At 45.9% G+C, this 17,885-nt stretch overlaps 1 protein-coding gene across 1 annotated transcript in view; it reads right to left on the bottom strand.

Annotated features, from left to right (window-relative positions):
• The window catches only part of TG (thyroglobulin), a 224,933-nt gene that overhangs the window by 130,137 nt on the left and 76,911 nt on the right, over positions 1 to 17,885 (bottom strand). Inside the window, exons 32-35 of the mRNA XM_084851439.1 lie at positions 17,356 to 17,467; positions 16,918 to 16,997; positions 11,708 to 11,854; positions 8,894 to 8,947 (exon numbers count right to left, since the gene is read on the bottom strand). Coding sequence (XP_084707565.1) covers positions 8,894 to 8,947; positions 11,708 to 11,854; positions 16,918 to 16,997; positions 17,356 to 17,467 — 393 coding nt within the window. The remainder of the gene's footprint in view (positions 1 to 8,893; positions 8,948 to 11,707; positions 11,855 to 16,917; positions 16,998 to 17,355; positions 17,468 to 17,885) is intronic.

The raw sequence follows: 17,885 nt of genomic DNA on the forward strand, positions 1-17,885 counted from the left end.
ACTGGAGAGGGTTCAGAGGAGGGCAACAAAGATGATCAGGGGACTGGAAACAAAGCCCTATGAAGAGAGACTGAAGGAACTGGTCATGTTTAGTCTTGAGAAGAGAAGACTGAGGGGAGAGATGATAGCGCTCTTCAAGTACTTGAAAGGTTGTCACAGAGAGGAAGGCCAGGATCTCTTCTCCATCATCCCAGAGTGCAGGACACAGAATCATGGGCTCAAGTGACAGGAAGCCAGATTCCGGCTGAACATCAGGAGAAACTTCCTGACTGTTAGAGCAATACGACAATGGAACCAATGACCTGGGGAGGTGGTGGGCTCTCCCACACTGGAGGCATTCAAGATGAGGCTGGACAGCCATCTGTCAGGGGTGCTCTGGCTTGGATTCCTGCATTGAGCAGGGGGTTGGACTTGATGGCCTTGTAGGCCCCTTCCAACCCTACTATTCTATGATTGATTCTACGTTAACCCCTATGGGTTGGATGCAGGTGGACAGCGCCTAGTGATAGCAACTGGAAGGCACTGAACACCAATTCCATCTTGTTTTCCTTTATAGATCTTCTGTGGTAAGGAAGAAGACAGAAAACCTGGTGGGGAAACATGGGAGCGTTACAAGTGGAAGACGAAGATGTCTAGACTGCCAGTAAAATTCCATGAACGAGGCAAGGCGATGGCATGATAAAAGCCTTGTCATGAAGTATCCCAAGTAAGCCACGCTTTAGTCCCATTGAAATCAATGGAACCAGTCACGTCTAACATTGATTTCATTGGGACTAAAGCATGATTAACTTAATCTGGATCCAACCCATTGTCTTCAATGGGACCATAAATGAAGACTGAACCATGCTCTCAGTTTTATTTCCAGTTCACGTTTTTGCAGACTTCTGTATTTAAAAAAACATACATTAATAGTTGGAGTTTAAAAGAAAGAAAGAAAGAAAGAAAGAAAGAAAGAAAGAAAGAAAGAAAGAAAGGGTGCAAATTACACCATTTCATGTGTTTTGCTTTTGCCTTGAAGACAACAAAAAAATGGAGCCTTTTCAGTAACGTGAATTTAAGAAACGTGTTTAAAGCAATAATTACACACCAATTTTCTACAGTCTACAATAGAATTGCTGATTTCTGAGTTGCTGAGTTCCGACATAGTGGAAGTGGTATGTCTAGCTCCAGACACAAAGCTGCAAATGAGTAGTTATGTTCTTAAAAGGAAAAAGAAATAAAGAAAAAGCTTTGTCTGGGTTCCATTCCATTGTATGCCAATGTGTCTGGGTCATCCTGAAGGTTTCAGAGATCTTTTCATTGGGATAATGTTCCACTCGCAATCGGTCTTACCAACTCAGTCAGCTCAGCAAACTTCAGCAAGTCATGAAACCTTTGGAGTGCCACCACATCATCGTTTGGTGGTTTCCCAGCCTTTGTGCAGTTTTTCCCCATTGCAAAAGGCTGAAATGCTCCTCCTAAGGCTTAGTTACTGGCAATAAGCGCTTCAAACTAAATCTTGCTGGTATTGGGGGCATTGGGGCTCTGCCCGATTTGCTTTTGGCCCTACTCACCTCTGGAATGCGGCCCCTGAGTGCTTCTCCAAAATGGAATTTAGACATCAGGCTGAAAGAGGTTCAACACCCCTGATAAATATAAATGTAATGAGCAGAATCCAATGGGGCACTTGTGTCCCCACCGATTCTCTTCTGCCCCAGCCATTCTGTTGTGCAAGTGGGACTCACCACTTCTGCAATGGTGATTTATCCCTTCTGGGGCAACCCAAAACAAGCAGAAACACTCATTTCTGGAAGGAGGTGGGTCAGTGGAGGCATATACAGGAGCTCTGCTGATCTGCCTCCTTCCAGAAACAAGCATTTCACGCATTTCAATGCTTCCCCTAGGAAGCACTAAAACTCCCTTGCATGAGAGGTGGGTCCCGCTTGCATAACAGAATTGGTGGGACCTACCACTTGCGGCAGAGAATCAGTGGGGCGGAAAGGAATTGACAGGGGCAAAAGTGCCCCACTGGATTCTGCCCAATGCTAGTTGCAGCAGGGGAGGGGAGGGGTGGAATAGTTTTTGTCAGGACTGAAATCTTCCTTTCCCTTCATTGGGAGGTTTAAACCTTCCTTTCCCAGGTACAGTCTCAAATGAAATCACACTGCACAGTGATCAGTGTTCAGGAAAAAGTTCTAATTGACACCAATTGGGGCTTTAAAAGAAAAACCAAAAGAAAAAACTCCACTAGTTGCTGCAATGGGGTGGGGTGGGGGGGTGACTTTCATTCAGAGCATGACTGTGGAGTTAAGAGTTAACCCTCATCTCCCTGTGTGCTATGATCAAGATGAAAATTCACACACACACACACCCAAAAAATTAAAACCCTGACATGGTTGCTAACCATGCAGTTAGAGTAATCTAGTTTGACCTTAAATCTGTTTTAACAAAGTGGTATGAATCTTATTTGTTACTGAAGCGTGTGTTTTTTTACAATTTATAGACAAACGTCTGTCTATACAAGCACAAAGAGTTCTTAATGCTAACTTTGCAAATCAGGAGAAAAGTTGTTGTACTTTAAAACAACCATGGCAGATGGCACAAGAAGATCCCATTGTGGTCTGACCCAACTCGACTCGCTACAAAAGACTTTTTTAAAAAATTATGAGTTATATCCAACATTAGTCCTACTTAGAGTCAACACACTGAAATAAATAGAACCTAAATTAGCATTGCATACAAACCATTGTCTATCTATGTGGTTACCACTCTAAGCATACATACTTGCAAATATTATTTATTCTGCACATAAATAATACTTGAAACTATGCATAATAAGGTGATGCCAAGGCTGAATTCTTCTCCCTAGCATACTAACTTTCAATATGCAGTCAAGGTTTTTTTTAATCTATATGCAATTTAGTTGGAATATGTAACTCCACCCCCACCCCCAGCCCCTCACTCACTCACACACACACACACACACACACACGCACACACCCCTGCAGCCTAAAGTGGCACAATCCAGGAAAAGCAACACCACTTGATTCTGCTGGTGGTCTAAACTGGCCCTAACATGGGATCACCACTCATATAATGAAGTGCAACATCACTGCAAGACCACGAAGATTGATTTACAAGCACCATGACATGAAGAAAGCCTAGGGTAACTTCTTGACATGACATCAGTGACAGTGAGGCTGCTCCAAGCCCATTGCTATTTGCAGAAAGAGTTACATTCCATCACAGAGTGACTCCAGCAGTATCCCTGCATGAACAGGTGCCTCAAATCAGTGTAGCTTCCACGTTGCTAAAATAGTTTCCTTATCCCATTCAAGCCAGACTATACCCACTCTAACCTCACTTGGGTCCTCACTTTCATTGCATAATTATAGCCCTCTGCATCCAACTTGTTCTGTAGCTTTTATTGTGAAATTACAGGCATCCAATGGGGATGGTTTCTGCTTTCCAGATGTTGTTTTCACTGGAAAACAGGAAAAACACCAAGAAGGAGGACTAGAGCTTGGCCAGGGGGGCGGGGGGGGGGGAGAAGCCACCTGGAGTGACAGGCAACCGAGGCTGGCTCACTGCTGCAGTTGGTTCAACTGTTTCTTACAGCAGGGGTAGGCAACTTGTGGCCTACCAGATATTTTGGCCTACAGCTCTCAGAATCCCTCACCATTGCCTAAGCTTGGCTAGGACTGATGGAAGTTGTAGGCCAAAACTTCTGGAGGGCCACAAGTTGCCCACCCCCACCTTTCATTGTGTGAACATAACTAAAACTAAGCCTAAGTAGACGTGGGATAACTGAACACATATTGTCCTGCCCTTTGCCCTCTCCCCTTCATGGATCAAGGAAATCAACCCTGAGTGCTCATTGGAAGGACAGATACTGAAGCTGAAGCTCAAATATTTTGGCCAGGAAGAGAAAACTCCCTGGAAAAGACCCTGATGCTGGGAAAGACTGAAGGCAAAAGGAGAAGGGGACAGCAGAGGATGGGATGGCTAGATAGCATCACTGATGCAATGAATATGAACTTGAGCACACTCCAGGAGAGAGCGGAGGACAGGAAGGCCTGGCGTGCTATGGTCCATGGGGTCACGAAGAGTCAGACACGACTGAACAACAACACTGCCCTCTCCCTTCCCCATCTTTCTCCCTTTCTGCCTTTGCCGGGGTGTGCAACTCACAGCCCTCAGAGGCCGCCTGACAGTGGTACAGCTAGGTAATTTTAATGATCTTATGGGGGCCCCCTTTAGACAGCCATGTGTAACACACAGCTAACATTTCTCTTCTTCGTCTCACCCCCAATCCAGCCCCATTCTATGCTTTACAACTGCTCAAGAATGTAAGAAGATAAGAAGAGCCCTGCTGGATCAGACCAAGGGTTCATCTAGTCCAGTACCCTGTTCACACAATGGCCAACCAGCTGCCCACGGGAAACCTGCAAGCAGGACATTAGCGCAACAGCACCCTCCCACCCATATTCCCCAGCAACTGGTGTACATATGTTCACTGCCTCTGGTACTGGAGGTAGCAAAGAGCCATCAGAACTAGTAGCCACTGATAGCCTTCTCCTCCAGGAATTTGTCCAACCCCCTTTTAAAGCCATCCAAATGGATGGCCATCACTACATCTTGTGGTAGCAAATTTCATAGTTTAATTATCCACTGTGAAGAAGTACTTTCTTTTCTCTCTCCTGAATCTCTTCTGCTTCTACATGTCTGAACTGTAAGAACAACAACAAAACTGTCTGCCAGTCCTGATTAAACAAAGAAAGAAACTCGGGCATGTGCAGTTTTGTATTTTAAACTTACTTAAATCATAGCATCATTGTAGCTACAGGAATAAATAGGAGTTTGCTTCGGTTGCCCTGATGCCTTCATCTCCCCCCACTCACCTCCAGTTTCCAGCAATAACCCAGGCACTTGGGGATGTTCATGGATTAAACAACCCCAAGTTAACCCAAGAACAAACCATGGCTTAACTTGGGGTTGTTTAACCCATGAGCAACCGTAAGTGCCAGGAGTCAGACATCATGGAAACAACCTAGAAATGCCACATTTGTAGGTTGTTGCTGGAAACTGGAAGCAGCTCATGCATAGTGCCCAGCACATGTCCCCATAATTCATGGGTTAATTAACCCATGAATTGCCACCAAATGTCACCATTACATCCCAACAGGGTCATTATATGTGAGGAGAGCTGTCCCTGCGCATCCTGTTTTCAAGCATGATTAAGGCTGGCAGGAGCCCAATTCTCCTGGGGAAAAAGGGCTAGCAAGGATGACTCTTCTTATGCATCCTATTTCCCAGCAAACCAAGAGTGCTGGGAAAGAGGGCATGCAAGGAGAGTCATCCTCAGATGTTTTCTGTCCCAGCAGGATTGCTGGAAGGAGAGTGAGGTTAAAGTTTCGCCCTCCCTTAGCGATCATGAGCAAGGCATCTGGGGGAGGAGGCTTTAACTTTGCCCCCATCCCAGCGATCCTACTTAACATCATTGAGATGGGGCCAAGATGAAGGCCTTCTCCAACCCCAACCATCTGGAGCAGTAGGATGAAGATTTGCAAGGCTTCTATACCTCCTGATTCCCAGTTGCTCAGATAGCAGATTTACAGTGCAATCCTCTGCATGTCTACTCAGAAAACCCACTAAGTTCAGTGGGACTTAATCCAAGCCAAGGCAAGTGTCTATAGGACTGCAGCTTAAAATAATGGGGTCGCATTCAACGGCAGCTTTGCTCTAGCACAGGGGTGGGGGATTTCCCTCCAAATGTTGTTGCACTGCAACTGCCATCAGCCCTAGTCCTTGTGGCTAATGGGGAAGGATGATGGAAGCTGTAGTCCAATGACATCTGAAGGGCCACATGCAGGGAAGGCTGGTGGCTCCGATGTCAGTGGGGCAATGCATCCGCTCTGGGTTTCAGTCACAACTCTAAAGGAGCTATTGGAGGTATGGAATGCTATCCCCCAAATGGGTTCAGTGCCTCTGATAGCTCCTTTAGAGTTCTGACTGGTTCTGATTGAAACCCAGAGCAGATTCACCACCCACTGACATCAGAGCCAATGGCCTCCACTGGCCATGTGTCCCCCATCCCAAATTCCCTGAACCTACAAGAGCAGTTTTGAAACTGCGTCTCTCGACCTGCATGAGCAGAAATGCTTTTCACTAGTGGCTCGACATCACTGGATACAAGCCATCACACACACACACACACACACACACCCCAGATCTAGAGGGGAAACAGAAACACCAGGCTTTCTTTCCATGCCACACATCACCCAAATGCTTTCCAAATTCCCCTTGCTTTGAAAAGTAGCTTGCCAGGCAGCACAGAGTGGGGAGCGTGTGCTGTTCTAAAAACGAAAGAAAAAATAGAGCAGGGGTGGAGAAGAATCTTGCACTGCTGTCACACTGAAGACACTCGTGGAAGGGGGGGAAATGCATCGTGAATAACGTGTATTTCAAGGATGTGTGGTGTGTGTTTTTGCAAGCCTAGCTGGAGAGGATGGGATACAACACCATGTGCTGTTTCTCCCCCAAAAAACCTTCTCACATAATGACTGCAATCATGCCGCTGAGACTACTACTTTTCTCTGCACTCAAAGCTGTCATTTTATAGCACAGAGAAGCGATCAGATGTGAAATGGAAGCCTTTTGCATTCTTTTGGTGGGGCCTGTTATGGCATGGGGCACTGGATGGAGGAGAAAGCACACCAGATGTTTATCGAGATGCTAAAATAGGCCTATTATAAATACTGCAGAGCCTCCCTCTCCAAAACGGCAGTTAAAAGCTCGTGGTGCGACCATAACCAGTCGCTCTGCATTCCTATGGCCCATTTGAGACTGTGTCCCTCAGGAACCTCAGTTGAATGAATTAAAAGTGTACTTCAAAAGAGCTCTGAGGAAAGGAAAGCTATGCTCAAGGTCCCATCGAGCCCTGAGGGCTACTTTGGCGCACTGGTTGCCTTGCGAGAAGATGGAGTCACTTGCTTTGCTCCAGTCTCTGAATGTTTTGCTGATTGACTGTGTACCTAGAGGCCAAAGTCAGATGAGGAAGAACTGCCCCCAGGTTCATTGGGGGCATTTGATCTGTCTCCGTTTGAGCCCAGGATGCTTTGTGTAACCCAAGGATACAGAATCTCAGGGGACAAACTTGGCCCTCCAAGGGTCCCAATTGGGCCATCCATCATTTCCAAGAAGGCCATGTCCCCTTCCCATGGCCCGACCCCCTTTCCCTGACCACCAATCTTTGGGCGCTTTCCTGGTTTTTGTGCAGGTCTTTTCCCCATTCTACAAGGTTGAAATACCTTTCTTGAGGCTTAGTTACTGACAGTCAGACCTTTAAGCAAAAAGATGCTGGTATTTTTGTTGTTCTGGGCCCTGCAACTTTTGTCTTTGGTCCTGCCCACCACTGGAATGTGCCCCCCAAGAGTTTCTCTGAAATGGAATTTGGCCCTCGGTCTGAAACAGGTTCTGCACCCCTGGTGTAACCTCAAGGCCAGCCCTACCGATGGGCAGAGTGGGCGAACCATCTCAGGTAGCTGATTCTGAGAGTCATGAAAGGGTGATGTTAGTTAGTCATGTTAGTTATTTAATTATTGCTGTATGTTTTACTAGGATGAGGGAGATGCTTGTAGAATTTTCTGCCTCAGGTGCCAAAGGAACTTGACCCAGCCTTTGGTACTGTGTACCTTGACCTGGGCAGGCACCATTTGCCACTCTGTCTCAGGCAGCAAAATGCCTTGGATTGGCTCTGCTTTATCTTCAGTATGAGGCAGATGGTACTGTCCTCATGTCCTGCTTGTGAGCCTCCCATGGGCATCTGGCTGACCACTGTGTGGACAGAATGCTGGACTAGAAAGGCCTTTGTCCTGTGAACTCCAGCACAGTTCTTCTTATGTTCACACTGCAGAGCCTGTACAGTCAACCCATTGATGCCCAACACTTAATTATTTAGCCCTGCTGCTGTCAAACACTACAAAAACATAGAAAACCTTAAAAATGTGTGTGCATGCCACAAGAGGCAAAGCCTGTCTTGCACCACTCTCAACTCTGGGCACAATCTCTGGGGAAATGAAAAAAGAGAATAAGGGCACAATCCTACACATGTTTAGACAGAAAAAAGTCCTACAACTGCCAGCATGCCCCAGCCAGCCATACAGGGAGTTATAGGACTGTTTCTATCTAAACATGCATAGGATTGCACCTTAAACCAACTAGTTGGGAAATGGCCTCTTCAAGCTGGAAGGGGGAATATATTACCAGTAATACACTGCATAGCCAATACAGCTATTAATTTCATTCATTATATTCTGTGGGAAGGATTCCAGGGGAGACAGGGAGAAAGGCAGGTGAAGAAGACTTCACGGCCTGCTCCAGCTGGACTTCCCCACCCCTACAAGGCAATCTATCATCAACTGCCCTATGGAGAAGAATTCCAGGAGAGAGTGGGAGGCAGATGGGGATAACACTTGTTCCTGTTCCAGGTGGACTCTCCCTGCCCCCAGGGCCATTTTCCACCAATTGTCCTGCACAAAGGATCCTGGTGATTTTTTTAAAAAAATCGTTAATATTTTGATTGTGATTTTATTTTTATGTTACTTGTAAGCCACCTTAGCAGGATTTGTACCATGAAAGGCAGTATATAAATAATTGTAATAAATAAATTTACACACACACACACACACACACTTTAATAGATCTTTGGGTGGTCTTAAAAAGCTGTACTAGAGCTCACTCATGCTGTGTGTGATGAACTGTAAATGCAAACTTTCTAAGAGAGGCTTTGGGGACCAGCTTTCTCAGGTTTAGAACAAAACAGATGGTCCTCAAAATGGCGGACCAGCAAAAAGTAAGAGAGAAAAGCTGAAGTTCAAGGATGTTTCATTATCTAAGTTTTTCTTCTTCTTACCGTTTTCTTGCCTTCCTGGTAGAAGAACAGGTGGACACACACTAGGGACAGTTTCTATAGGAGAAATGAAGAAAAATATATTAATAAATAGAACATTATAAATACTTTCATTTGCAATAAAAAATTCATGGAGAGATCCTAAATGGATAAGATTCTATCCCGCACATCTATCCTGCAAATGGTTATAAATCAAGGGCCCTGAGTTAATTTATCTCATTACATCTGTGCAAGACAACACCCATACCTGAGTGAGGCTAAGAGACCAAAGCACTCCTGATGGGCCCCGTGGATGAGATTTAATTTGTGGGAGGAGATTATCCACAGGAGGTACCAATACAATAATGTGTGTCTTGGTTCTCTTCCCGGAATTAAATCTAGAAGGTAGCTTTCTTCAGTGCACTAGATTCTATGCATATTCACATTGGGAAGTATGCATATAATTTGGAGGGCTAGCAGGAGCTGTGCATTGGGAAACATGCATAGTTCCTGGTGGGTCCCCAAACATGACTGGTGGGCTGTTTCAGGTCCTACTGATCTGGTCCTACTGCAGAGGTGGGCAACATGTCCCCCTTTTTTAAAAAAAAGGCATCTGGAGCAACTATTTAGACCCCTTGTTGATCCTTTTAGTGCTGCATAGCTAGTATGAAGCACCAAAAGGATCAAAATTAGCTTGCAAACAATCTGATTCTGACCCTTTCAACACTTTGTAGCCACTCCAGATGCCATTTTTATTTTTTTTTAAATTTTGGTGCTGTGGGCAGGTGAAAGGGTGGCCCACGGGTGGTCCAGGGAGCAAAAATGACATCTCAAAGTTGCCCACTCCTGTCCTACTCTTTAGTGGTGGATTGGATTAGGTGCCCGTTGGTCTCACCCACTGTGAACTCTTGATCCACATGACGAATGCTTACTTGTGAACCAACTCTACATTTAATAATGTTTATCCCCCTGGTACTGTTGCCTTCCCCCTTCCTTTTCACTGCTGCAATGTAGACTGCAAGCTCTTGGGGGGCAGGGACCTGGTGTTTGTTTATGCTGCTCTTATTGTGTAAAGAACCACAAACATTTATTGCACTTTATAAAATACATAAAATCCTCCATTTCATCTGGGTTGAATTTTTTTTAAAAGCAGGATTAGTGTCCTATCTCCCCCCCCCCTTTTTTTTTCACTTTAAAGGAAAGCTTGAGAAACTTCACCCACGCACACAGGATACCACAGTGGTCAGCTAGTTATACAGAAGTGCATTTCGTTGCTCGATATAGTTTAACGGTCAGTGAAGAGATGAAGAAAACATAAACACTGTGTAGGTTGAAATATGGTCGCCTAAAGAAAAAACCACCCACAGGCTGGATTCTAATTAACTGGCCTAAGTTATAAAAAGAAGACCAGCAATTCAGCAGACTTCAGCTACAAAACCTAAAATGTTCTAAGTTCCAGATTGCCTATGCCTTTGGGATTTCATGTTATACAAAGGGAAGCTTCACCCTCTCTGCCTTAAACAAATAATCACTTACACGTGTGCACAAGACAACAGGAAATACATTGTCTTGTGCAGATTTGGGCAAGGCTGGCTGCACTCTTAAGGAAGGTGAGGGGGTTCTGTTGTCCCATTCCTAACAAAAGAACGATCGGATTTTCTGAGGAAAGGCGGAAGAGACACAGGGAAAACACAGGGTGTTGAACCTTAGGCCCGCGGGTCAAATCTGGCACATCAAGGCCCCAGTCTGGCTTTCTATGGTTCTCCAGATGGCCACACTCCCTTTCCCTGGCTCCACCCCCTTTTGTCAGGGTGGAAACTGAGCCCACAGAGCCCCAGAGCAGTTCTGATTCTGAGGAGGAACAGCAATCCGTGGGAGAGGAGCTCGCTCATCTCTCACAAGCACAGCAGCTGGCAGAGCTCCTGCCAGCATTCCTGGGATAGATAGTGACCCTGGCAGCGAGAGAGCACTGGAGGGGGGCTTGCTGGACGCTCGGCGCAGACGCAGGAAGTGACGACAGATGGAGGGCGCCAAGAGGAGGTGCTCTGCTCGTTTGGCACTCAGACAATGGTCGCGTCCCGAGGACCCAAGGGAAAGAGGGAGGATCTCTCCCTAGCCCATAAGTTCAGGGTCTTCCCGCGCTTCTCCTTCAAACGGGGACCAACTGCCTTACCTGGAGCTTAGGCTACTCTGCTATCTACCCCAGTGCAGTTCCTTGCTTAGTCGCTAGTGATTAGTATCTGTAAGAGTCATTAAGTAATAAAGGAATAAAGCCTTGGAAAGAATCCTCATCGTCTGTGTCTTGAGTTGGCTATTGGAAGGGACTGTAAGAGGCAGCTAGGGTGCTTCCTGACACCTTTCCCCTGACCACCAATCATTTGGTGTTTTCCTGGCTTTTGCACATTTTTTTAAAGGATTGAAACGCCTCTCCTAAGGCTTAGTTGCTGGCAGTAAGAGCTTCAAGGCAGAATCCTGTGCATGTTTAGACAGAAAAAATCCTACAATTCCCAGCTATGCTGGCTGGGGCATGCTGGGAGCTGTAGGCCTTTTTTTCTGTCTAAACTTGCATAGGATTGCACCTTGAAGCTACAATATGCTTGCATTGTTAGCATTCTGGCCCCATGGCCTTTGGCCCCAGCCCCATCCACCACTGGAATGCGGGTCCCAATTGCTTCTCAAAAATTGAGTTTGGCCCTTGGGCTGAAAGAGGATCAACACCCCTGCAGTAAGCTCTACTCATGCACATGCTAGGCCCTGCTTTCTACCATCTACACACGTCTGTAATAACATATAGCTATGTTACTTGACTACTGTCCAAACAATAGAGTTGCTTCTCACCGGCTTTTTGGTACCAGCCAAAGGGATGGACACTGGCTTCTATTTCCAGAGATGCACAATCTGAAACCCGCCAGTTGTTGCTTCTTAGTTCCTGACTGCAGGTCTGGACACCCAAACTGTTCAGAATCAAGCACAACACCTTGCCACCTGCAGGGAGAGCAAACAGTTCTCTATAGAGCTCTATAGGTGCTTGGTAAATTAAAAAAACACATAGACTGTAATCTGTAAAGAAGAAGAAAATGTCATGGTTTAAAGACAGGATTCTATTCACCTTCCTAGGCTGGTTTTCTGATACTACAACCACATGCGTATAACACCACAAAAATGTCTTCAACTGTTTTAAATATGAAGAGGATGAAGAGACTGATCAGGATTGTTTTGCAGTTCTGCCAAGGATTTAAAAACAAATGTGTGTGTAGGGGGGTGGGTATTCTTAGGATGCAGATTGAAAGGGGAGGGCATGTTTCAGTTTTATAGCTGGAGGCTGACTTCCACTAATGCCAATGCCAAAGAGTTGGATTTAGATGTGAAAGAGCAAATATCTAATACAGAAGATATAGGAACTACACGAAAGGGTTGTTGGACTTTTCATGCATGAGACACAATGGCCTCTTCACCTACACCCCATTGCTCTCCCAAGATCAATCCTAATCCACACCTTAAAAAACAGGATTGTAGAGCTGGAAAAAGTGCAGAAAAGGGCAACTAAAATGATCAAGGGGCTGGAGCATCTCCCCTATGAGAGAAGGTTACAACAGCTGAGATTGTTTACCCTGGAAAAAAGGAGGGTAAGAGGAAACATGATAAAAGTCTACCAAATTATGCTTGGTGTAGAGAAAGTGGAGAGGGAGACATTTTCCTCCCTCTCTCAAAATACTAGAACCCAAAGGGGTCATCCCATGAAGCTGATTGGTGGAAGATTCAGGACAGATCAAAGGAAGGGCTTCTTCACACAACACATAGTTAAACTATGGAATTCACTACCACAGGATGTAGTGATGGCCACCAATTTGGATGGCTTTCAAGGGGGGTTAGACAAATTCCTGGAGGAGAAGGCTATCAATGGCTACTAGTCCTGATGGCTATATGCTACCTCCAATACCAGAGGCAGTGAGCCTATGTACACCAGTTGCTGGGGAACATGGGCGGGAGGGTGCTGTTGCACTCATGTCCTGCTTGTGGGTTCCTGGTCAACAGCTGGTTGGCCACTGTGTGAGCAGAATGCTGAACTAGATGAACCCTGGGTCTGATCCAGCAGGGCTCTTCTTAAGTTCTTAATCAACAGTGCCCTTTTAACAATGCACCAAGCCACGGCACCTTGGCCATGCATACAGTTGTCCTCATTAGATGCTGCCCAGCTGTGAACATATTTCTCATGGAGAATCCACAAATTCCCAGCACAGAATATGCAGGAAACAATCAAAGATATTGCAATTGGGATAAGTTTGGGGGAATGGTCCAGAAGTTACGTTCAGAAAGATTGGGGTTAAAATTTGTTCTACTTATTTATTCATTATATTTATTAAATGCCTCATAAAATAAATTTATCTAGGCATTTTACATTAACAATAAAAATGCAACTAAAATCACAATGAAATCAACAATATAAAACTATAAATGTCCCAACACAGCATTAAATGTAATATCACATTGCAGAGGCTAGGATAATAAACATTGGAGAGACTAATAAAAAACTAAACTACTAAAATGTAGTATTATTGTTACATATTAACTGTTCCAACTGGATATTTCATTATTGCATTTCGAATCTACTGCTAGAATGCAAGTCTTTCAAATGAGGCAGGCTATACATCTTATAGCCTATCTTAAGGAGTGCCTCCAGCAACACCAGACAGGCCGCTTAACAAGATCAGCCTCAGATGGCCTTCTCTTTGCCCCATCAGCCAGGACAGCTAGGCTGGTGAGGACGAGGGGAGGGCCTTCTCTGTGGTGGCCCCCACTCTGTGGAACTCCCTCCCTAGGGAACTCCGCCATGCCCCGTCTTTAATGAGCTTCGGCCACGCATTAAAAACGTGGTTGTTCAGGCAGGCATTCGGGGTGGGTTAGGGTCTTTTTTATGATGTTTTTAATGTAGAATTTTATTGTCTTAACTGTTTTGTTGTTGTACATCGCCCAGAGTGGCTGGGTGACCAGCCAGATGGACGATTAAATAAGTAAGTAAGTAAGTAAGTAAGTTAGTAAGTAAGTAAGTAAATAAATGTAAACTAATCTATGTTGTGTTGCATTTCTGGCAGTGAAGCATCTGGCATTGAATGGCTTAGCTGGTATGTTGGCTCAGAATGTTTAGTTGCTCAGGGAAGAAAGAAGTTTGAAGTCCAGATTCTGTGAGGGAAAGGAAAGTTGTCAGTTTGGCTGGAATGACAACCTCACACAAGGGATAGCTGAGGACTGGGAAGTGACTCCAGGAGGTAGTGTACCCAAGGGACAGGAAGCACAGAAACAGGTATGCTAAAGGAAGGGAGCAGAATGGGCAATGAACTGAGAAAGAAGAACTCAATGGCACCAATGGGAGATATTGTTTGTTCTGGGGCTAATAGCAGCATGTTGGGGGATTTAAATCAGGATCACAGCTGGGGAGGGTTAAACCTTCCCTCCCCATATACTGTGTTTCTGATGATAATCAGGGGGTGCAGCTCAGCTGCTATTAATTAAAACAACAGCCCGATGTATAGCAACATGTATAGCCCCACACCTAGTTTGGTCATGAGAAAAAAAGGCAGAGGAGGCAGGGAACTGAGACAAGAGGGTGCCAATAAGAAAGAGGGCTCTGAAAAAAAGTCACATGTCTTTAGATGAGGAGGGACTCTGGATAGGGATGGGCGAATTTACCCTAGTCTGGGTCACGTGCCATTTGCTGGACCCCCACCAGCTGCCTGCCCCTGCTCACCATGTGAGGTGATCTGCTGGGCAGTCGGTGAGCTGCTGGGCAGTCCGCAAACACCCGGTGAGCAGCGAGCTGCAGCGCAATCCCTCGCCAAGCTGCCATTTTGTGTAAGAATGGTAGCTCAGCCTTTTTCATAAGGGCCCATTTCCACAAATGACAGACGTAAAATGGTTAATTTATGTCTATGTTTTTTGTGTAAACAGCCGCTTTACGGCCATCATTTGCACACATAGGTATTTACGAAAAAGTCCAAGCCACCATTTTTACAGAAAATGTAAACATTTTGTATAGAATGTAAAAATGTAAAAAAATACACAAAATGGCAGCTTGGCAAGGGATCGGGGCTCCCCACACTTGCCTGACCCAGCGTGCACTGAGTCGGGCAAGCGCAGGGGCCTGTGGACTGAAGTCTAGGGGGCCAGGCGGAGGAATGTCCAGTGGACTCCACCCCCTCCCGATATTTCTGCAACATCCCTAACTCTGGGCTTGTGGAGAAGAATGCCAAGGAGAGGCTGGTCAGAAGCAGGGCAGCTAGAGGAAACGGGAAAAAGAAAGCTCTGGCCTGAAAGGCTTGGGTCTACAGCAGAGGCAGGCAACATAGGGGGTTGGGGGCAACATTGTCCACCCTGGACCTCACTGGGGGGTGCACCCTGCCTCACTCCTGCTGCCATGCTGCCAAACTTGCCACTGAAAAAAGGAAATGAGATAGAGAAGGGCATGTCCTGAAAAGCATGCATCCAAGGAAACAATGGGTAATGAAGACATGGAGTTGAAGAAAGCAGGACCCAAGCAGAAAGCAGGGCTGGATCCACACTACATGTAGGGTGCACAGATAGGAAGGTCTGTGCCCTACTGGCAGAAATGAAGTGGGCAAGGGAGGAAAACCAAAGGGGCATAGGATTTCTAGTCTAGGGGATAGACATTGACAGGGACATCTGACAGTTCTGATTTCTGTTGTCAGTGTGACCTGGTTCCACCCTCCACCTTGCCAGTGTCATGGCTACCCATTCACTTGCTCTCTGCCATTGGGCCCAATTTGCACTGCTGTCCAGAGGGAGAAGGCAAGGGAAATGGAGGATCCCGCTCCTTCTTCACTCTGATCTCCTTGCATGCTCAGAGAAGACAGATGCACAGACAGCAAAAGCAAGGAGGAGGAGCAGCCGTAGGGCCAGAAGGCTCCAAAGATCAGCAGTGCCCCCACCCTGTTGGGCTATGGACATCAGCAGGGGGGCAACCATGCTGACCCCTGCTGCAGCAACCAGCCAGTTCTTTGACTACACACATTTAGGAAATGAAATTCTCACTTCTCAGCTCCCAAGTTACTCAAAATGGGGTGTGTGTGTGTGTGTATGTGTGTGTGTGTGATTTTTCTGCTGGGTACACAGCTCAAGTAATCACACATAGGGATGTACAGATTTTATAAAATCCATTCCATCTGCATTTTGTGGATTGTCAGGTGCCTTTCATTCCACCAGTGATGGAATCAGATTAGTTCCAATTTCCCAAAATTGTGCAAATGTGCATTTGTGCAAATGTGCAAATCTCCTCCTAAGTGTGCATTTTCATGCTTTAGCCCATGGGGTAAATGTGCGTTTTCAGTGTTTTTTATTTTACATATTTTTCTACAACTAAATTTGCATAAAATTCTGGAAAGTTAAAAAAAAAAAAAAAAGGTCCTCAAGTCCACGGAATACATGCAGTTTGGGAAAAGCCAGTCTGCTGCGGATTCTGCAGGTCAGGCTCATAGAAACCCAAACTCATTTGATTCTGTTGCAGATTTCTCCAGCATCCCTGATCACACACACACACAAGTAAAACCAGCTGAGCTTCTGTTTACATTGTGAATTAAGTTGATCATCCTCTAAGGACGCAATCCTATGGGGATAGGCGGCCGCCACCTAACTCGGAGGAAACCACCTATCCAGTGCAGGGCAGGAGAAGCACAGAGGGGATCATTCCCTCCGTGCTTCTCCTGCCCTGCATTTGTGGCTTGACAGCCTATTTTGGCTGTCTAGCCATGGGAAGGTAGAGAAGGGGAGGAGGCTGCCCGACGACACATAGGATGTGTCATATTAGCATTTCCACCTTCCCTGCCCCAGAACACCCTAATTTGGCCACTCTGCACTCCTCATCTGAGTGCGGAGTGCGAGGCCATTCTGTGCTGCCTGCGAGGCAGTGTGGAAAGGGGGGAAGGTCAGTTCCTGGAAAACCATATACCCTATGGCTGTCTAGCCACTGATTAGCGGCCATAGGATTGCTCCCTTATAGGGTTACAGGCTTCCTTGGGGGAGAAAATAATGAATACCTGTGCCTTGGGAAGCATTTAGGAGTCCAAAGCCCAAGCAACAAGGATCAGCATCGCAGAGGCGTTCACAGTCAAAAAATCTGGAAGGAAAGCACAGTGCATTTGAAAAGAACAAAAACCAAGTGCAATTCATCATTTAGTGCCTTAGATGACCATGGCTGACTCTGGGCCTGACTATGTTATGTAAATGTCTTGTTTGAATTAACAGCATAGGAGACTAGGTTCTTGATGGCTTTTTAGCAAATAAGGCAGTGGAAAAATGTTCTTAATAAATAACAGAACATAGGACTGGCAGGCTGCTTTGGCCACCATGCTTTCTGCCTGCATTACCGGGACGGAGGCTCCCTTCCTGCCCTCTGATCATACAAGAGAGATCTTAAGTTGTTCAGATAAAGGCAAAGGGCCATGCATGCAAAACTGAACAGGAAGGAGCCATACCCATTCGACACAGTTTTCCCAGACACATCCGTCTTGCTTCTCACAGAAATGCTTGACATTTTACGGAATGGTAAGCGAGTGTAAAAATTCTTGACGCTCCCCTCCAAAGAGACTGCAGAATAAAAAACACCAACAGAGAAGAGTGAGAACTCTTCATCCCAATGCTATTCCAGTTCCCTCTGATGCCTTTGAGTGTGCTACCTTAGTGGGAGCCACTGCACTGCTCACACATACACACACACACACACCCTGCCAGGGTGATATTTGAAGCCCTGGACCATGTGTGAGAAATCCCTGCTGTGGCCATTGGCTCACCATAATAAGATGAGCTAGAAAAGCTTTCTCTTTAAGCTGGGACCTGCCAGTGCAGCAGAAGTCTTTCCTAGCTTTGGCTTGTTCTGATGCTTGGTTTTGTTTCCTGGCTTGACTCCTGGCTTGACCTCCCAGCTCTGCCCCTGGCATGACTCCTGGCTCCAGCTCAGCAGCTGTTTTCAGCTCAGTTCTTTCATTATTCCTAGGCAGTTTCTTGT

The sequence above is a fragment of the Heloderma suspectum genome, chromosome 4 (assembly GCF_057233095.1).
Source record: "Heloderma suspectum isolate Gila_16-S chromosome 4, 16-S_ref, whole genome shotgun sequence".
NCBI classification, from domain to species: Eukaryota; Metazoa; Chordata; class Lepidosauria; order Squamata; family Helodermatidae; genus Heloderma; species Heloderma suspectum.